The sequence below is a fragment of the Sprattus sprattus genome, assembly GCF_963457725.1.
Source record: "Sprattus sprattus genome assembly, chromosome: 12".
NCBI lineage: Eukaryota > Metazoa > Chordata > Actinopteri > Clupeiformes > Clupeidae > Sprattus > Sprattus sprattus.
Window position 1 is genome coordinate 4,195,112 of NC_137910.1, and position 22,610 is coordinate 4,217,721.

The following is a 22,610-nucleotide window of genomic DNA, read 5'->3' on the forward strand; positions in this document are numbered from 1 at the left end:
AAAGAATCATGGGATCGTCAAAGTGAGTGTGCCAGATTTCACAACTTTTTACCATGCAGTTGCAGGGGCTGCCACAGACTCCAATGGCAGAAGAAAGAAGAAGTGAAACACAATGGGTGCCTATGCAGCTTAGTCAAAACATCCCCTGTTGACTGCCGTTTAGTGCATGTTTGGTCTAAGGCATTCCGTGAATGATTGTTAAATCAGAGAGCTGTGTCTGGAATTTGACTTGCTTTTGGGGTGTCTGATAGACTGGAAAGCCCATAACTGTACCTTTCAGTCAAAGAGACAAATGTGTGTGTGTGTGTACATTTACTTTACAGCCTGTTGACGGTAAGTGTGTGTGTGTGTGTGTGTGTGTGTGTGTGTTCTGGCACTGACACCTACTAACCTTCATCTTATCCAGTGACTTGGTGAAAAAGAAAAAACTCTTTCTCTACAGGTTCAAATAATTCACATTTCATCAGAATGCCAGCTATAGGCGACACAAACAAGGCTACAGGAAAACAAAGCCAACAAGCAAAACCCTGAACATGAATTCAATGGATTCACAAATACTGACCATTCCACTTTTAGGTTAAAAAAAACATCAAAGCAATCTATTTTGAAACCAAGCACACTAGGACGCCTTCAAGGCTAGGATTTGTTATCTGGTGGAAGGTGTGTTCAATTTGTGTGTGTGTGTGTGTTTCTCTCTCTCGTAGCTAGCCAGTGTCAGTGAGGATGATGTGTATATCAGTGTGTGTCTTTGTATGTGCGCTTTCTTTTCAGTGTGGATGCAACGTGTTTGCGTGTGTCTCACCTCTCTCTGCGTATGAGCTTATATCAGTGAGGAAGACGTGTGTGTGTGTGTGTGTGTGTGTGTGTATGTCTCTCTCTTACCTCTCTCAGAGCGTCAGCATAGGAGCTCATGTCGGTGAGGAAGGTGTGTGTGTGTGTGTGTGTGTGTCTCTCTTACCTCTCTCAGAGCCTCAGCATAGGAGCTCATGTCCGTGAGGAAGGTGTGTGTGTGTGTGTGTGTGTGTGTGTGTGTGTGTGTCTCTTACCTCTCTCAGAGCCTCAGCATAGGAGCTCATGTCCGTGAGGATGACCAGCACGTGCTTCTCACACTGATAGGCCAGATACTCAGCAGAGGTCAGGGCTAGGCGAGGGGTGATGATGCGCTCAATACTGGAGGGAATATATAGAGATATATATTATTATTATTATATATTATAATTACCTCCGCCAAGGAGGTCATGTTTTCGCCCCTGTATGTTTGTCTGTTTGTTTGTTTGTTTGTTTGTCAGCAGGATTACGCAGAAACGCATGGACCGATTTCCATCAAACTGTGTGGGGAGATTGGGTAATATAATGGCAATAATTGATTAGATTTTCAGATGTCAAGGTCAAAGGTCAAGGTCACAAGGCGGAGGTTTGCATTCTCTGAATGCTCCCATTCTTGTTATATATATTATTATTATTATAATATATGAGAGGGATAGAGCAAGAACGAGAGAGAAAAGGGAGGAAGAGAGAGAAGGGGGGGAAATGGCATAAACAAATTGCTACCAGAAAAATCCTGACTGAATCCTGACACAAATTACTACTTGGGTATTTGTGTGAGTGTGCGAGTGTGCGAGTGTGCGAGTGTGCGAGTGTGCGAGTGTGCGAGTGTGCGAGTGTGCGAGTGCGGAGTGTGTGAGTGCGGAGTGTGTGAGTGCGGAGTGTGTGAGTGGTTGGGGACTCACGTTGGGTCATTGGCCAGGTTTAAGAACAGACATACGTTGTCCATGGAACCATTCTCCTCGAAGTCAGACTTAAAGAACCGAGCAGTCTCCATGTTCACCTGTCAGAGAGGTTATTCATAAGCATTAAAACCATTCAAGACAGGCACCCGAAGGGAACTCTGTGTGTGTGTGTGTGTGTGTGTGTGTGTGTGTGTGTGTGTGTGTGTGTGTGTGTGTGTGTGTGTGTGTGTGTGTGTGTGTGTGTGTGTGTGCAAAACGCACCACTGTGTGTTTCGTTTTTCCAAAGGACCTTTAAGAGTTTTTGGCAACAGTGTGTGGGTGTGTGGGTGTGTGTAGACATCATCACGATAAATAAAAAACACACACAATGGTATTAAGGCCACTCTGCCTCAAGCATTCATAGGCAGCTCACCCCCATGGCAGCGAAGACAATAGCAAAGTTCTCCTCATGGAAGTCCATCACATCCTTGGACTTCTTAACCAAACCAGCCTGCCGACAAATCTGAGCAGCAATCTAAGAAAGAGAGGGAGAGGGAGGAAGTGAGAGAGAGAGAGAGAGGAAGTGAAAGAAAGAAAGACAGAAGGTGATTGAGTGCTTATGACATCAATAAACCCCAAAACAAAAACCCCATGATTTCTAAACATGAGAGTTTATACACGTGGAGGAGCATTAGAATGAATGAATACATACATGAATAAATACATTAATTATTGAATGAATGAATGAATGAATGAATACAAGGATCATGACTAAAAACACAAACATTTCCCTCTTACATACTGAAATTGCTCATTTAAACTGTTGTAATCCAGCTCTTAGCTTTATGATTCTGCTCTGGGTAATGGCAGTTTGATTCCCAACTGTAATACCAATTTCAAACTGTCTGGACCCCACAGAGGATCTCCCCAATGCACTATTCTTCAACAGTAGCCCTGCGCCTATTGTGTGTCATAGTGAGAACTTTTATGTATTGTGTGATTTGAAAGACCAAAACACACTTGACATTGTTTTCATTTAATGTATTTATATTACTGTGCACATTGGTAAGATTTAATGTAGGCATTTCTGGAACAAACTAGAAATCTGTTTATTGACATCTTCTAAGCTAAACTAAGCTGATTTCGGTTGTATTTACTTAGAACAAACAAGAATGACATTTACTTCATTACTACTCCCTTCCTATAACCTACATTTTATTAAACCAACATTTCATGAATTCTTTGTGATTGTGTGTGTGTGCGTGTGTGCGTGTGTGCGTGTGTGCGTGTGTGCGTGTGTGCGTGCGTGTGTGCGCGTGTGTGCGTGTGTAATGCTTTGTAACAGGGAGAGGAGGCTGGGAAGAATTTCATTCTTGTATGATGGGGTGTCAGTGTGCGTTTGTGTGCCTGTGTATATTGTATAATGTGATAGTTTTGCATGTGAGTGTGTGTGTGTGTGTGTGTGTGTGTGGGTGGAGGTCTGTGAGCGAGAGTAATGCGATGGTCTGTGTGTGTTGATCCGTAGCATGGCCGTAGCATGAACTCTGACCAGGAACACCTGTTCGGGGCCGGAGAGAAAAGCCGGCGTGGACCTTCTGACCTCTATTTAATGAAACAAGACTTTTCTCCAATATGTTTCAGTGGTCCTCCGCAGTCAGTTATCATTAGTCCCAGCACAAGGCCTCGTCTGTTCACTCTGTGTGTATGTATGTGTGTGTGTGTGGTGTGTGTGTGTTTATATTTTACTGTACATCTGCCTCTCTACATTTAACGCTTTTGATTCTGATTAGATTTCATCTGTTCTCATTGAATGACACACGCACACACACACGCACACACGCACACACACACACATACACACAGGCAATTATTTTTCATTCATTCTCCTCCCTCTTCCCACAGTCATTAACCCTTTCATCACACAGGGGTTTGGTGGGGCCCATTTCCCCTTTGCAGGACCACTTCTCATTGGCTGATGGGGAGGGGCTCTTAGCTGTACGGAGCATTCTCATTGGGCAAAAGAGGCGGAATCTTCATCAAGAAGGACAGCTACCACTGGCCAATGGGAAGAAATGGGGACTCTTAGCTGCCCATCCCCATCAGCCAATTGGAGTTCATTATGCTACCACACTGAGGGGGTAGCTCACAGAAACATGGGTGGCTGAAAGACTAACAGGGTTAGAATTAGACAACCAGATCATGTAACACAGACTCTATACTGCCAATCAACGCACCCCCCCCCCCCCCACCCCACCCCCTTAAAAAAACAATACTGTAGTCGAAGCTCTAACAAAATGGCTCTCTTTCGCTGGCTGCCCCATCATTCAAGATTGTGGGGGTTTGGCTGGGAGGTGGCTGGTCAGTGTCATTCTGCTTCAGTTTCATTCTAGATTTACTCCACCACTTTGGTCACCGGTAAATTTCAGGCACAAACATGAAGTCAGCAGTGATTCGCATTTTTGCCAACACTTCAATTTGGCTAAACTTCGTCAACGACTGTTTGTAGGTTTGTGTGTGTGTTCATACGTGTGTGTGTGTGAGGTATAGATGGATAGATAATGTGAGTATATGTTTGTCTGTGAATAATGCGATGTATGAGGTTGAATGTGTATGTGTGTGTAATTTATATTTAGTCATTTAGCAGACGCTTTTGTCCAAAGCGACGTACAAGAGAGAGAAAACAGTCAAGCTCGGGCAATAGAGACCTAGTGTAAAAAAAAAATACTTCTTTACATAAGAAATAGAAAAAATAAATAGAAAAAAAAAGGAGTCGACTAGTCGAAGTACAAGTTAGGAAGAGATGGGCTCTCTGAAGAGTTGGGTCTTCTTAAAAGTAGAGAAGGACGCTCTGGTAGTGCTAGGAAGCTTGTTCCACCAACGTGGAACTACAAATAAGAATAGTCTGGATTGCCGTTCTTGCACAGATAGCAGTGCTAAACGGCGCTCACTAGACGAGCTCGGCATCCTGGGTGTAACATTTGCCCTTACAAGGGCAATAGAGCTTAGACTACAGCAAGTAAAGTGTAAGTATCACGGATCAGGAATGAGCCAATTAGTTAACATCATCCACTAGTTTAACAATAACCAGAGACATAATAATACAGACAAAACAACCAACCACAAATAACGAAACGTACCACATAAAACAAACAAACAAACACAATTGCAACACCAAACCAAAGCACATGCCAATAACTGTTAAGGGGCCACAGAGGGCGTGGTCATGAGTCAGACAGGGGTCACTCACACATCGTCTACCAGAGAGCAGAGGGAAGTGGAGGAACAGAATTTCCAGTATTGAGGCAACAACCACTGGACTGACTCAAACACACACACACACACACACACACACACACACACACCCTCACCCATCAGAGTGCAGTTTAAGGGCTATTTTTGTCTCTGGTTTGTGTGTGAGTTTAAGAATCATCTAGGTTCCTTATGCTTGCTTACCCTCTCTTTTCCTCTCTGTCTGTCTGGTGGCTAGGTATCTTTTTTGTGTGTGTGTGTGTGTGTGTGTGTGTATACACTGCCCTTCATATCCACTGTCTAGTAGCCTTCAAGTGTCCCCTCCTCACATACACACATACGTGTACCTACACACGTACTCTCTCTCTTCCGCACACGCACACGCACACGCACACGCGCACACGCACACGCACACGCACACGCACACGCACACGCACACGCACACGCACACAACTACTCCTTCCTGGGAACAAAGCAGTCGGATTCTTCAGTGGACAAATGTTTGCAGAAGGGCGAGAATGGGGAAGATAGGAGCTGACTGAAGGTGGAGGGCTGCGTGCCACACAAAGGCCCACTGACCACCGCGCTCCTGGGAAGGCCCCACTGCACAAAAGGGGCCCGCCACAATAGCGTAATGTTCCCCCCCAGGTGCTCAACACAACCTCCGTCTCCAAGCCTCTCCAAGCATTTATGGGCCCTCCAGAAAACAAATATGTGTGTGTGAGCACAGAAAAAAATAAAAGCACACACACACAAAATATAGAAAAATAAATATAATGTGAATCATAGTGTATGGACATACTAGGCCAGTAGTGCACAATGGGAAGGACAGCTCCACTCAGTGCTTTTGTCTGCTTGTTCGGGGCCACAAGTATAGATATGGCACGTGCACGCACGCCCACGGACAAAGGCGCGCGCACACACACACACACACACACACACACACACACACACTTTCTTTTACCCCAAGGGCACTACAGAGCAGGGATCCAAAGTAGATCAGAATTTGGAACGGAGTAAAGAAAAGATGGAGTGAGAGTATTTAAAGCGAGAAAAAGCCAGAGACAGACAGCGAAAGAAAGTGAGAGAGAGAGGAAGGGGGCAAGGGCAGAAACAGAAAACTAGGAATCGATACAAATACCCTCCATGGGCCCTATGGGCATCCGTTGGTAAAAACATGCCTTCCTGCCCTCGACTTGGTGCCCCCCCCCTCCCCCAACAGACAGGAAACAATTACATCTCCATCACCAATCAATCATTCACACACGCCCATACACACAGAGATAAATAATCAAGAATTGCATTAAAATCACAACCACACACACACACACACACACACACACACACACACACACACACACACACACACGGAAAAAAAACTCACCCACTTAACGTACCCAACCAGGAAATACACAGACACACACAATATCTAAAATGAGCACACACATCATTTGTATTAGTCCATAATAACCTTTAAAATGTTGTTTACCACAATCTGTTGACCTTGAAATGCAACTCATTTTGTGGCCATCTTCTATGGGGGAAATCCTTGACCACACTCATTGTAAGGTGATGGAAGTCAAGAACTGCATTTCTAATAACCATGCGTATGGCTGTCTAGCCCCTCTGATAATAACTGCAAAGGTCACGGGTTAGGTGGTCAAGTGAGTGAGTATTCAGCCCCTTTACTCAGTACTTAGTTGAAGCACCTCTGGCAAGGATTACAGCCTTGAGTTGAGTATGATGCGACAAGCTTTGGGGATTATCTGCAGATCCATTCAACAGAATACGGATAAAAGTGTTCAATGATACATGGCTGAGTACTGATTCAGGACAAATAACAGCTCTACTGACATTGCCAGCTATACTGCCAAAAGACACCAGTTAGTGTGTTGAATAGCTTATATCAGTGTCAACTGGGCTGTTGGTGGTGATTGCAAGGATTTTGCATCCCTTTTAGGTCGTTAGCTCACTTGTTTTGGATCTCAATGCTGCATTGGACACTGTAGACTGTAGAATACTGTTGGACCGTAGGGCTCTCCAGAGCAGTCCTTAAAGCAGCACTACGGAGTTCTGTTCCAAAACAAGTGAGCTTACTACCTAAAAGGCATGCAAAAACTTTGCATCAACACCAACAGCCCAGTTGACACTGATAGAAGCTATTCAACACACTAACTGGTGTCTTTTGGCAGTATAGCTGGCAATGTCAAGCTTTGAAAGGTTTTCTTCCATTTTTGCAGGGTATTCCAGTCTGGTATACAGAACTACATAGGACATATTCTGGATGGCTGGTGGGAAAGACACAGGTGGTTTATCTGTCCTTCACATGACCATATGCTATCAAAATTAATTTGAAGATGGTACCAAAACTAGTTGCCATAAAACCATACCTCAAAAAGTATCAAATTGTTGCATAGTGTTACTTTAAATCGGTTCGGGTCTTATTTAAGTGTCGTTTACATGGAGCCTAGTTTGTCAATCTGATACGGATAGCTAATACAGATAGCCCTATCATACATACGAACACTCTCTATCCGCACCTTGTTTCTGCAACGATCGCAGTCCGGGGTAGAAAGTGAGTAGATTTGAATCGGTACGGGGGCTGGTGTTCGTCTGCACGGTTTCACGCAACCTGATGACGTCACTGCCCCACGTGATCTTTTCCGCCATCTCCAACCAGTATATAAATAACTTGTTCTCCCTCAAAATCTCACTCATGGTGGGCCTCGAATTCACTAACATTAACCCAGTCTTCTGATTTTTGATTAGCCCCCTATCTTGATCTAATTCTTCTTATTCAGACGTAACATAACTTTCATGACCACAAATATAAATTGGCCAGCGATTTAATTTGCTTTTTTATTCATAAATGTATGTAAAATGCTCGGAGCAATGCATCGTGGGAAATGGGATGACAGACATGTCATGTTACTGTTCCAAACTCTTTATTATCAATAGAAAAAATAATTCATTTTCGCATATCCTTTAGTCTGACCACTGATTTTATTAACCATCATAATGTAATGTTGTTAATTGGAGCTTGAATGTCTTGTGTAATTTGTTTATCCGTTTGCTGCTTCCTTTACCTTGTGCTTTTGAGTCTCTTCTTCTAGGTTTTTCACGTTTTTTCAGTTGTGTAAATAAAGCGCTAAAGCGCCACCCACAGGCGTGAGGTATGTACTACAGTCGGTTCACCGCAATCTGCTGCCTCCGTGTTTACGCAAATCTCTCGTTGCCAGCCTCCGTATGTACGAAATTAAAAGATTCGATTGGTGTGAAAAGTAAATCCGATTCGGAGGCCCTAGACTTCGTGTGCATTGCACCTGAAGTGTCGTTTACATGGAGCCTAGTTTGTCAAACTGATACGGATAGCTAATACAGATAGCCCTATCATCCATACGAACACTCTCTATCCGCACCTTGTTTCTGCAACGATCGCAGTCCGGGGTAGAAAGTGAGTAGATTTGAATCGGTACGGGGGCTGGTGTTCGTCTGCACGGTTTCACGCAACCTGATGACGTCACTGCCCCACGTGATCTTTTCCGCCATCTCCAACCAGTATATAAATAACTTGTTCTCCCTCAAAATCTCACTCATGGTGGGCCTCGAATTCACTAACATTAACCCAGTCTTCTGATTTTTGATTAGCCCCCTATCTTGATCTAATTCTTCTTATTCAGACGTAACATAACTTTCATGACCACAAATATAAATTGGCCAGCGATTTAAATTGCTTTTTTATTCATAAATGTATGTAAAATGCTCGGAGCAATGCATCATGGGCAATGGGATGACAGACATGTCATGTTACTGTTCCAAACTCTTTATTATCAATAGAAAAAATAATTCATTTTCGCATATCCTTTAGTCTGACCACTGATTTTATTAACCATCATAATGTAATGTTGTTAATTGGAGCTTGAATGTCTTGTGTAATTTGTTTATCCGTTTGCTGCTTCCTTTACCTTGTGCTTTTGAGTCTCTTCTTCTAGGTTTTTCACGTTTTTTCAGTTGTGTAAATAAAGCGCTAAAGCGCCACCCACAGGCGTGAGGTATGTACTACAGTCGGTTCACCGCAATCTGCTGCCTCCGTGTTTACGCAAATCTCTCGTTGCCAGTCTCCGTATTTACGAAATTAAAAGATTCGATTGGTGTGAAAAGTAAATCCGATTCGGAGGCCCTAGACTTCGTGTGCATAGCACCTCAGAAGGCTGGAGTTACTGTGTCACCACAGGCAGTAACTTATGAGTCTGAAAGGGTGGGAAGCCCCCCAGGAAGCAGTCACCCATCAGTCACTCATCTAAAAACTGCTACTTTTATTTATAGCCAACAAGAAGCATGGGCTGTTTCATTAGATCTTACACATGCAGTAATTAGAAAAAAATGAAATATTCACACATTCAAAAATCTAGACTTATTTGTTGCCAGACACTCAGAATTATATTATGAGCCTATCAGTGGCGACAACAATGTTAACCGCATAGGATATATATTTCTCATAACAGAAATGAGTGGAGATTTGGCTAAGTTTCATTAAGCAAGGGCATTAAAGCCGTCCTCAACAGGAGGAAGTGGGGTTTATGGCAGGTGACACGGAGGAGGACAGCTATGGGGAGAAGCTGTAAGGGGAGAAGCTACATAAGAACAGCAACAAGGTAGAGTGGAAGAGTACAAAATAAGTTTAGTTTTAAATCACATCAATTGTGCTAAAAATAATGTCCCCGTACTGCACTCCTGATTATCCCTCCTGTGATTACAAACAGAAATGTCAGTGACTGACACATTTCTGAGGTTTCATAACGGATTTACACTACAAGTCTAAATATGATCTACTAGTTAACCTAGTTTGGCAGATACAGAGTTAGCTTGTCAACGTTCCCTGCAGTCCTTCTTTATGTTAATTATGCAAGACAGCCATCTTTGTGGCACTCCAAGACCAATGAATCGGACAAAATTTAGATCCACGGCACACTTCTACAGACATACAACTTCCCCCCACTCATTTTCAATGGGAAAATAAGCCATTACAAACGGCAATATATATAAAAAGAAGAAATGGGTCTATCAAAAAGCGGTTTACAAGCCAAATACACGGCATTAGGGCAGACCTGTGAATTTTTAGAATGGTGTCGATGCCGTGAAAACTGAGATCATAGTAAGGTGCCTTGAACTCCATCTCTTTCTTTTAAAATACAGTCATGGCAGACAAATCAGCCATAGAATGCAGACGCTTTAGCATAATGTATAAACCCCAGCCTTAAACTTTTGATGTGAGGATTGAGGTGGAATAATTTGCAGTTAAAGGCTGATTGTGTTGTGTGAAGTTGTTGTGTGCAACCTAGTGTGCAATTTGCTGTGGACAGTGGGCCTTGTGAGGTACCTCGTTGTGAGGGAGGCCAGCAGCAGAGAAGATGGGGATCTTCTGGCCTCGGGCGATGCTGTTCATGCCGTCGATGGCAGAGATGCCAGTCTGGATCATCTCCTCGGGGTAGATACGACACTGAGGGTTGATTGGCTGGCCTGGAGGAGGTAACCCACAGCAACCAGTTTGAAACTGTTAGAGCATACTACTGGACTGACTTTATATTTAATACTTCATAGAGTTTTAATTAACTATTTAGAGAGAAGTTAAGAATATGCAACACACACACACACACACACACACACACACACACACCTCTCTTAAAATGTACTAATGACTGCCACTATACAATATAAATTATACAATATACAATAGTACACTTGGATTTCCACAGAGTCCTTGAGCAGTTACATTCATTCAGTTTCTGCATGAACATCAAGTACTTGTGCGTCATTTTGTAGTTCCGTTTTGTACTCCAGCTAGAGCCCAAATGGTTCACAACAGGTACGAACAGTAAACAGGATTTTTAATTAATTTGCTGAAAACCAGTCAGAGATTCAGCCTCCAATCAGCACATATTTATTCCCAAGTTGTTTAAAATTCAAAAATTGTATGCATCAAAGATGTACATTTGGAGAAGATGTTCAATTCAGTTTTTCACTGTTGCATTTCACTATGCAGGTTTTTCGGAATAGTATACTAGACTTTCAGCAGCTACAAGGGCTATCTGTGCTGCTCTGTGTTATTCAGTGTCAAGTCCAGTGAGAAGTGGTCTTACCCATGATGTCCAGGTAGTCCTCAGCCAACACAGTGGGTCCGCGGTCAATGGGCTTTCCCGAGCCGTTAAACACCCGCCCTGCAGTCACACAGCAAACATAATTTATCAGCATACAAAAATTATATATCTATAATTATGTATATCTGGGCCTTATGGCTGCAGGTGTGTATGGGTGTAGGTGTGAGTGTGTGAATGCAAGTGTAAGTGAGTGTGTGAATGTGTGTGTGTAGGTGTGTGTGTGTCTGACAGGGTCTGTGTGACGGTCTATTCTCTTACCCAGCATGTCCTCAGACACAGGTGTGCGGAGAATGTCACCGGTAAATTCACATGCCGTTTTCTTGGCATCAATTCCAGAGGTTCCCTCAAACACCTAGGGGGGAAAAAACACACACACACACACACACACACACACACACACACACACACACACACACACACACACACACACACACACACACACGTCACAGTAGAGTAGATGCAGTTAATTTGAATGATTCATTTCTTAGAAGCTGGGTGGAGGAAACTACACTACCCATAATGCCCTTACCTGGACCACAGCCTTGGTCCCAACCACCTCCAGCACCTGACCACTTCTCTTCGTCCCATCGGGCAAGGTCAGGTGGACGATCTCGGCGTACCTGGGGAACTTCACACCCAAAACCAAACCCCGGTGAGACCCATTTGTTTACTTACTGTATGATGATGCAAACAAATAGTGCTTCATTCACAACAAAGAGATAACACTTCAGAGAAGGTTTGTCTACCTTGACGTTATCCAAGATCACCAGGGGTCCGTTAACACCAGAGACAGTAGAGTAAGCTAGAAAGAGAAGACAGGAAGAGCACAAGAAAGAGAATATATGTAAAAACATACATGGAATATGTTGGCGGAACCAGTTTTGTATGTCGCATTTGCATCATGCATTCAATATAGACATGAAAGCATAACCACTTTTTTTTAATTCATTTTTTAAGATTTATTTTTGGGCTTTTATGCCTTTAATCGGACAGGATAGTAGAGAGAGACAGGAAATGAGCTGGAGAAAGATTCGGGAGAGCCTAGGATCGGGAAATGACCGCGGGTCGGACTCGAACCGGTTCCCCATGGTTATTCTAACCCACTTATGGTATAGGGCTGCTGCCGCTTGCGCCACAGCTCCCCCCCAGCATAACCTCGTCAATAACTTTTTGTTCTTTTTGCGTACAGAAGGGAATTCTAAGGTAAAGCGCCTACTCCAGTCTGCACCACTCTCCACTGTTTTCCCCTCATCACTGCAGCATGGAGGCCACTGACGGTGAAGTGGGGATCGACTGTGAAAGCCCCTCATCACAGGTTAATGAACAGGTCTGGCGTACTGTTACGTGGCCAAGGCACCTCATTTGCGAACAGTGACCTTTGCGGGAATATTGTCCAAGGGGGCTTTTTAGAATGCATTTCAATGTGCAAATGTCATGGGGGAGGGCGAGTGGCCATGCAAAAATGGCTCCTAATGTCATGGGGGAGGGCGAGTGGCCATGCAAAAAATGGCTCCTGGGACGGGCCGATCGGGTCAAATGATTACTTCCTGTCTCAGCACCCATTACCCTGCGCAGACAGGGGACATGAATGTCAATTATTTCAGTGCCATTAGGGATGCAGGACACTTACAGAAATGACCAAGCTTGATGCACCACACACACTTTAGGACAAAAAAAATGGATGGCTCCTGAAATAACTGACATTAGCCATAAAGACATTGTGTGTGTGTGTGTGTGTGTGTGTGTGTGTGTGTGTGTGTGTATGTATATGTGTGTGTGTGTGTGTGTGTATGTATATGTTTGTGTGTGTGTGTGTGTGTGTGTGTATGTATATGTGTGTGTGTGTGTGTATACACAGACACACACACACACACACACACACACACACACACACACACACACACACACACACACATATGATTGAATAGCAGCACCTCTTGATTGAATAGCAGCATCTCTTTGGAACTTCTTCAGATACAGACACACATGCACACACACACACACACACACAAACAGGTCCAGTAACCTCCTGGCAGACTTAAAACCCTTTGCGGCACAAAGTGACACGGCCAAACCCAGCTGGCCATACTGTGGAAGGGAGCACATGTGCAGAAGCGCTCAGGGAGGATTGACAGCTACACACTTTGAGAGGAGCAAGAGACAGGCGATGAGAGATGAATGATTGAAATGAAAGAACAGGGAGAGACGGAAAGAGGAGAGAAGGAGAAAATAGATGGGAAGAGAGGAGAAGAGAGGCAAAGGAGGCCCTACTGTGGTATTTGTGCTGCACAATAGGTTCCACAGTATAAGGGATGTGAGGCCTACATGATGGTTGGGCAGGAGGAGAGGCAGAGGAGGAGAGGAAGGGGAGGGGAGGCAGAGAGGCAGAGGAGGAGAGACGTGAGGGAGGAGGAGAGCCGTGAGAGGAGGTGAATGCAGACAAAGTGCAGAGAATTTGATAGAGGGGAAAAGGGGGGGGGGGGGGAAGTGCTGACGGAGGCGAGAAAAGACAAAAGGAGTAGAGAAGAGAACAGACAAGGGGAGAGAAGAAAAGGAGAGAAGAGAGCAGAGGAAGGAGAGAGAGTCGGTGAGAAAAGAGGAGATGTCCAGAGAAGAGAAAGGAGAGGCACAAGTAGAGATGAAGAAAGGAGAGGAGAGGAGAGGAGGATGGGCTCACTGGGGCAGCAGCAGGTCTTCCATCACAGCCCTGGCTGAGTCTCTCTGTGTGAAGCGTCTCTGGGCTGACATGAAGGGAGTGGAGAATGGAAACAAGAGCAGAGCAGAGGATAGGAGAAGAGAAGAGAAGAGAAGAGAGAGGAGAAGAGAAAAGACATGAAGGGAGAGGAGAAGAGAAAAGAGGAGAAGAGGAGAAGAGAAGAGAAGAGAAGAGAAGGGAAGAGAAAAGAGAAGAGAGGAGAAGAGAAAAGAGAAGAGGAGAGGAGAGAAGAGAGACGAGGAGAGGAGAAGAGAGAAGAGGAGAGGAGGGCTGACATGAAGGGAGAGGCGGGTGGAAACAAGAGCAGACTGCTGCTAACGCGTAGCACTAAAGAGCCACAGGGGGGCTGCCACTATGCTACTAATTAGCAGCAGCCAACAAAATAACCCGCCACCATACAGTCGCATGTTCCCACACACACAAGACACTCGTACACACACACACACACACACACACACACACACCTGCGCTTTTGCGCCCATTAGCCAGGGGAAAAAGCTGAAAAGAAAAAGAGAACTATATAAAGGGGGAGAGTGAGAGACAGAGACTTGAGAGAAAGGCTGGTCTTCTACACTCCTTAGTCAGAAACACCAGTGATCACAGGGCAGGGGAAGATTGCAAGGTGTGAAAGACATAACAAAGAATTGAGAGACACACACACACACACACAGAACTGTTTGTTGCAGATGGCCCACCAAGGCTTTTGGCCTTGTGGGAACAAGGAGGAGCAGGATTGTAGTGGACAAAGATGACGAGGCAACTGTCGGTTATTTCCCACGTTTAACGACGAAGCAGGACTGAACCACCACACAATCAGTGCTGTGGGCTTACACGGCACTTTTCCTTCTCCCCCCACACACACACACACACACACACACACACACACACACACACTCACTTCGGTTTGCTCGGCACTGTGCGCTTTAGTCTACTACGCTTCACTTCCTTTGCTCTCTCTCCCTCTTTCCCCACTCCCATGATTCAATCCCTCATTCGGTCTCTAGCTCGAGGCTTAGCGCTGGCTGCAGAAGTAGGCTAATGAGTCTTGCTTCTGTAATTGCAGTGCTACAGAGCTAACAAAGATCCTGTCTCACTGCTAGACTTTTGTGTAAACACATTTCACTCTGCTGAAATGAACTGCTACAAAGACCCAGAAGTGATTGCTACCTTGATGCACTGTGCTATGCTAACATGGCTAGAGCCCCACACCTAACCCATTCAACATGCTCATCCCTTATCCAGTGCTATGCTAACATGGATAGAGCCCCACACCTAACCCATTCAACATGCTCATCCCTTATCCAGTGCTATGCTAACATGGATAGAGCCCCACACCTAACCCATTCAACATGCTCATCCCTTATCCAGTGCTATGCTAACATGGATAGAGCCCCACACCTAACCCATTCAACATGCTCATCCCTTATCCAGTGCTATGCTAACATGGATAGAGCCCCACACCTAACCCATTCAACATGCTCATCCTTATCCAGAGCTATGCTAACACAGGCGAAGCTCTGCCGCGAAACTATACTAGTATTGTCGATTAATCCAGGTGGTATGCAGAAATAATAATGCCACTGCATAGCACTAGAACATATACAGCTCTACCATCACACTCAGAGATCCGCTTCGACCCTGGGGTTACACAGACTCGTCAGCCTTTTAACCAGGATCATTTCCTTAATTTAGGCTTTAACAAACTCATTGAGGGGGCTGACCATCATGGTATTGGCTCTCAACGTAATCTCCACCAGAGCTTTTATACAACGAGAATGAGTGAAAAGACATTCTCTTAAAGAAAGGGTGTCAGTAGCCTACAGCATGCAATACTAGGGCAAGCGATCAGTAGCTTCCCTACAACATTCCCCCTACTGCGGAGTATTCAGTAGTTTCCCTTTAATTCCTCTGAACATGCTAATGTAGACAAGTTATGTAAAGACAATATTTACAGGCCTATACTGACAAGGATAGACAGAGGCATGTCATACCAGCATACTATCACTTCATGGTGAAGAGATGGAAAGTGTAAAAATCACAATAATGATTCACAGGGGTCACAACTGAGGCCTATCTGGTTTGAAGGTTGTGAGTAAGAACGGTCATCGGGGGGTAAAAGTTGAGGTAAATGTTGAGCCCCCTACCATGTTCTTACCAGCTGTGTCTGTACACTGCCAGCCTGTCTGAGGAGAAGACTAAAATAGGATAAAACACTCACTGTGCCTAGAAGCAAATATGTTTAACTCAGCACTCTGGTTACCACTAGTCAACATTTTCCTGCAGATGCACTTCACACCGGGCTGTAAAAATGTAACACTTTAGTGTAGTCTCTGGGGTTCCTTTATTGGATGGGACTAAAGACTTCACAAAATGGTGCGGAAATCTGGACGTGAGGTTTGGGCTTGAAGCACACATGGTTCGTTTTTCATTGTGAGATGGGTGGACTCTCCAACACGCGGGGAAACTGGAAGGAAGAGAAGGTTGGGATAGAAAGCTGACCCCACCAGTTTGCCCAATCATTCATTCATCATCCACATCATCCACATCATCCGCATCCTCCACCTCCACCTCCACCTCCACCTCCTCCTCCTCCTCCTCCTTCTCCGTGAGTAGCAGATAAGCGTTGGCCTTCACACTGATGTGGTAAATAAGGCATTAGTCTCTCATAATTACCCTTATTAGGCTCCAAGAAAACCATCAGCAAACAATATGGCCACAGCGCAGACTACATCTTTTTACCGATGCAGAAAAATACATGCTTTGTTCAAATTCCTTCCTTTTTTCCCCCCAAGACATTATGGGATTTTCTCATCCCCGTCACGCACACACACACACACACACACATCTCCCATCGCTCTCTTACCCCTCAGACAAATTGCAGAATGTGCTTTGCTTGGATGTGTTTATAAATGGACTTAATAGCCACACTTACCCTACAAATTGCCCATATGTTTCCAAAGAGATACATATGGCTATTTACTAAGCACTGATAGTAATTATGATGCCGGAAAATTGCAGTGGTATAATTGTACATCAACCTCTGAAAAAAAAAAAAAAAAACACCAGCAAAATAGCTCACTCACAAAAGCACTAATGGAAAATATTTAAGATGTGAAATCTCAACAAAAACATTGCGTTGTACATGTCGGGACTACTTTCTTCTGCATTAGGCAAATTAGGACCGAGGCATAAGCAACGTGTCTGCCAGTTTCTCCGATTTCTTGAGCTCCCTGATTGGTCGAATAATTTGTTTACGTTGCAGGAAATCAAAGTGGTGTACAATAAGAAAAGTAACATTTAAGGCGCAGGCATCAATGACCATGAAGGACCCCAGGAATGTGGAATCTAGGCATTTATTTAAACGGATTTCCTTGGACAATATCCATTTATCCATTTATTCTTTCATATAAATCCATATTCATTAAAAGCAGCCTACAACTTCAGTCCCTGAATTTCAGCCCCTGATAGGCTACATAGGCCAAGAACATCAAATTAGTCTTTTAACTATATAGAAAAGTAAAAAATGTAAAAAATAAATAAATAAATAAAAAATGATGTTCATATGGGTGTCATCTATGTTTGTGCAAATGATTGAATGACAGGGAATAAATGGTTGCTATACATTAATTTCAATTACGCATCACAAAGTTTACAGTTTATTTTCTTTAAGCTTGATATTCTCTCAAGATGATGATACTTTATACATTTTTCTCTAGGTTGACTGCACCAAAGTCAAGATATGACCCCTCATTGTAAAGATAATTAACTGCAGAATTAAAATATCCAATAAAACAACTGTAAAAAATGTTAACCAACTGGACTTGGTTGTGACATTCCCCTAATTATATTTATTTATGATTTAATGTTTATGGGAAAGTAGATCATGCAAAATTGCTCACATATGGCATGTCCTCAAGAGTCTCATACACTTGTCTTATCTCACATTTGTACACCCTTCTTGAGCTGAATCCCCAACCAAACACTCACACCTCTCCTTCCAGAAACCCAAACACACACACCTCTCCTTCCAGAAACCCAAACACACACACCTCTCCTTCCAGAAACCCAAAAACACACACACCTCTCCTTCCAGAAACACGGGGGGGGTGACACAACAAACCCTGCACCGTGTTCACTTCAGGTTTTTTCCTCTCTTTTCTTTTAACTGCGCCCCCCACACACACACACACACACACACACACACACAAACACAAACACACACACACACACACACACACACACACACACACGAGTGTAAAGTAGTACCAGCTTTTCTCGTTCGGCCTCAAAAGGTGCTCCCCACCCCGTGTGGCCCTCTCCACGCTAGTGAGTGGCGGGCCGGGGGTCTGCATGCAGTGGACAGGAGGGTCGCGGGCTGCCTCGGCAGGGCTGCCCGGCTCTATTGTCTGCGGAGATGTTAATTGGTGGTAATCCGCCAGCAGAAGCTGTTTGGGTAGCCTGACCTCGGCACCCTGAAGGACACCTTGGTGTGAAATACTAAAGGGGCCCATTCATGTGCTGTTGAAAAGGGAGGGAGAGAAAGGGAGAGAGAGGAAGAGAGAGCATTCCAACACTTTCTCTTTTTCCAAGCTCAGGGAGAGTGAGAGACAGAGAGGGACAGAGAGTGAGTGAGTGAATGAGCGAGAGAGTGTGTGTGTGTGTGTGTGTGTGTGTGTGTGTGTGTGTATCTGAGACAAATATACAGACAGGAAGATATATAAAAAGAGATAATGCTTTTTCGGTGCACAGGCAACCACAACAAACAGCCCAAATCAAGGCTACAGCACACACACACACACACACACACACACACTCTCTCTCGCAGCAGACACGGAACTAAAGACATAGTTCCGACACAAACCCTTTACAGTGCAGTGATCTGAACACAAGTTCACTCAAAAGCAACAATACAAGTATTAGGAAATCAGACATCATAGATTAAAATATGGGAAGAAATAAGACAACAACCCATGAAACAAAAAGAGAAAATGCACTCATCACATTATCTGTGAGGTAAAGGATATTTTTTTTTTTTCAAGCAAGGTGTGTGAGGACTTACTTCAACAGTCACATGACATGGACACGGGGGAAGGATAGCATGGTAGCGTGCAGGAAATATTGCACAAAAGTAAGAAGAGAGCCTAGAGACCATTAAACACCAGAGAAGCAGAGGAATAGCCCTTCACATTGTGTGCCATTTTCTGTGCCCTTGCGATTGTAAAGAGGGCACCTTGGGCCAGACGCTGCCCCTGTGCAGGCAGTTACTCAGACAAAAGGACGTGCAGAAGGACAAACAGCTCATCTCTTCACCTCGAGAGAGACAGATGCACAGACACACACACACACACACACCATACACAATAAACGCCCATTTCTCATAGAAAGCTCAATAGTTAGCTCCATTCAACCCAAAGACACAGACAGCAGGCATGGACTTTAAAGTCTTTGCTTAGATCTAGACAACCACACTGCCATGATGGCTTCCATGTAATATCTTTAAAGGTTTAATAACAAGAAAATAAATCTATAGATAGGGCATCAATGTGCCTCTCAGTCTTTGTTTGTATGTCTGACATGTATTCATTATATCTACAGCAATGTCTATTTAAAATAGTACAAATAAAAATGAATATTGGCATCTGATGTGAGTGGCTAGTTTTCTTTTTCTCCCATCACTAGTGGGATGCAGAGCCAAACGGTCGACATGAGGGCCACAGATACGCTGCAGCTAACAACCAAAAATGGACATTTTTCCTCTTTTGCAAAGACAAAGTAGACACAAGGATGCCACGGAACATCTTCGTGACAAAACCAGTCAACTTACTTCAAAATGTGAAGAACTTACTTCGAGACACTTCTGCGTAAGACATTCAAAACTCACAAAGCATCTTCAGATACTAACATTTAAATTTCCAAAATGTGAAGAACTTACTTCAAGACACTTCTGCGTAAGACATTCAAAACTCACAAAGCATCTTCAGATACTAACATTTAAATTTCCCCAAATTAGATTGAGAATTAAAATACAGTGGATCATCACTGCCTGTGGCAAATGGGTTAGAGTTCATCACAGCGAGGTGGCATTCATTATTTCCATATTGATTAACTTAATTCATTTACAGCAGTTGATATTCAGTGTCTTGTTTTCTACACATGAATGTGTTAAATTAAAAGGATACAACCCTGAGAGGTATAATTAAAGACCGAATGAAGGAAGATGTGAGATTAATAGAGCAGGCATTAGCAGTCGGCTGCAAAAATACAGGACGACGGCCTCTTTCATCTACATAATTATGTTGCTACTGGTGGTGTTTTTGCCCCCTTTTTTGGTCAATGACATAGAATTGCTCTGCAATTTATTCCTCTTTTAAAACCGTGCAAATGAATCTGTGTGAAAATCATAAATGGCTCAGCCTAGAAAAAGATGAACGGGTGAGGCAAATATCCAGAAGACAACTGAAGACAGAGCGGTGGAAGAGCAGAAGTGTGAAAAGAGAGAGAGATGGACAACACTGCAGAGAGGCGAAGCGATACAGACAGACATAGCGGCCTTTTATTCACACTAAATGGAGGGAAGCCAATTACACAGGAATAGGTCTTCATTCAGAGACACAAGGGCAGCAGGAATCCTCAGCTCTACTCTGCCCTGCTCAGCCACCACAGACTCACACACACACACACACACACACACACACACACACACACACTTACAGCCACAGCCACAGAATTGCAACTTCACAGTGGAAAAACAATCTGCTGGAACCATAGAAAAGTACTGCATCTCCAGCTAGGCATTTTACATCTCTTCAATTAAATTTTGTTCCTAAGGCAAAGAAGAGTAATCCTCCCCCCATTAACACTCACAGCCTAACAACAGCCATCAGTTTGTGTTGAGTCAGAACCAAACACAGATCGTTGCTTGTCTGATTTCTGCCTGATTTGAGAGAGATGCAAAAGAAGTGAAGTACACGGACTGTCTTATCCACACCCACACACCCCGAACTATAAGCACCCATACATACATAACATACCAACACACACACACACACACACACACACACACACACACAAAACTGTTTAGCTCTGTGACCTCTAAGAAAGGGGGAACATGGTAAACGCAATGTAACTTCTGTAACTTAATTTCCTGTACGTGTGAATATACTTGGCCATTAAAATAATTCTGATTCTGAACTTAAATGTACTGAGAAGACTGACTGTCTATAGAGGGGGCATAGCACTGTTTTCGTTTTTTTAGACCTTTCACAGTGGCCTGCCTCCTCCATTTCTCCGTTTCTCTTAAGTCAAGTTTACACGGAGCCCAGTTTCTCTGCGTCCGAAATGAAACTAATACAGATAGCCCTATCATTTAGACGAACACTCTCTATCCGCACACGGTATCTGCAACGATTCGAATCAGGGGTAGAAAGTGAGTAGATTTGAATCGGTATGGGGGCTGGTGTCCGTGTGCACGGATTCACGCAACCTGATGATGTCATTGTCCCACGTGTTCGCATCGCGATCTCCAACTAATTTATATAACACTTGTTGTCTCTCTACATCTCACTCATGGTGTGTCTCGAACTCACTCTCATTAATCCAGCCTACTGATTTTTGTTTAGGCTCCTATCTTGATCTTATTTTTTTTATTCAGACGTTACATAACTTTCATGACCACAAATATAAATTGGCCAGCGATTTAATTTGCTTTTTTGTTCATAAATTAATGTAGAATGGTCGGAGCAAAGCCTCATGGGAAATGGGATGACAGTCATGTTGAACTGTTCCAAACTCTTTATTATCAATAGAAAATAGAATTCATTTTCGCATAACCTAAAGTCTGCTCTGACCACTGATTTTATTAACCACCACAATGTATTACTGTGCAGATTAAATGTATGCTATGCGGTTAGGCTAAACGTTGCTAATTGTAGCTTGTCTACTGGCTGTTGTTTACCCATGTCCTCCTGTCTTCTTCTACGTTTTTTCAGTTGTCTGTAGCAGCGCTAAAGCGCCACCAACAGGCGTGGGGTATGTACTACAGCCGGTTCATCCCAATCGGGTGGGTTCGTCCTTATGCAAATCTCTCGTTACCAGGCTCCATCCCTTACGAAATTAAAAGATTCGATTTGTGTGAAAAATGAACCCGATTCACCCAACTGTAGGCTCTGTCTAAACTTGGCCTTACTCAACCACAGCTCACAGTGGCACTGGTTGGAAGAGAGCCCATAACGCTTCCTGGCATCATTACATCTTCACACACAGACAGCCAGATAATCACTACCAAAACACACACACACACACACACACACACACACACACACACACACACACACACACACACACACACACACACACACACACACACACACACACACACAGCCAGCCACAGGAAGACGTGTGAGAAATAAGGTGGAATTTTTCTTTAAAATGCATTTCTTTGCATTGTGACATCTGAAGGATTTGTTTACGACCATGCCATTATGGTTAATTGTTTCCTCACAGAAAATCACACTGCCACAGTGAATGCCTTTTCATCCCATTTAAACGTCTATTTAAAACTAAAACAATGAGCCGGCATCTACTGACTTAATTGCTTTTGTTGCTTCTGACATGATTAAGAGACAAAAGGCATCAGGATGCAATAGAAAGGGCTGCATTGTGTGGATTTAGCAGTCTTTCTGTGTTAGCATTACTTATTTGGGTCCAAAAACATTCTTGCTGCTGTCGCTTGCATATTCATAGAGTGTCAGATCTTTATTGTAGTGATATAATGTGATG

At 43.7% G+C, this 22,610-nt stretch overlaps 1 protein-coding gene across 1 annotated transcript in view; it reads right to left on the reverse strand.

Annotated features, from left to right (window-relative positions):
* Window positions 1-22,610, reverse strand: part of atp6v1ba (ATPase, H+ transporting, lysosomal, V1 subunit B, member a) — a gene marked incomplete at its 5' end in the record, with an annotated part of 36,657 nt that overhangs the window by 11,269 nt on the left and 2,778 nt on the right. The window contains 8 exons of the mRNA XM_080848850.1: window positions 1,047-1,170; window positions 1,731-1,828; window positions 2,143-2,244; window positions 10,339-10,478; window positions 11,099-11,176; window positions 11,375-11,468; window positions 11,646-11,744; window positions 11,863-11,918. Of these exons, the coding sequence (XP_080704976.1) occupies window positions 1,047-1,170; window positions 1,731-1,828; window positions 2,143-2,244; window positions 10,339-10,478; window positions 11,099-11,176; window positions 11,375-11,468; window positions 11,646-11,744; window positions 11,863-11,918 (791 nt within the window). The remainder of the gene's footprint in view (window positions 1-1,046; window positions 1,171-1,730; window positions 1,829-2,142; window positions 2,245-10,338; window positions 10,479-11,098; window positions 11,177-11,374; window positions 11,469-11,645; window positions 11,745-11,862; window positions 11,919-22,610) is intronic.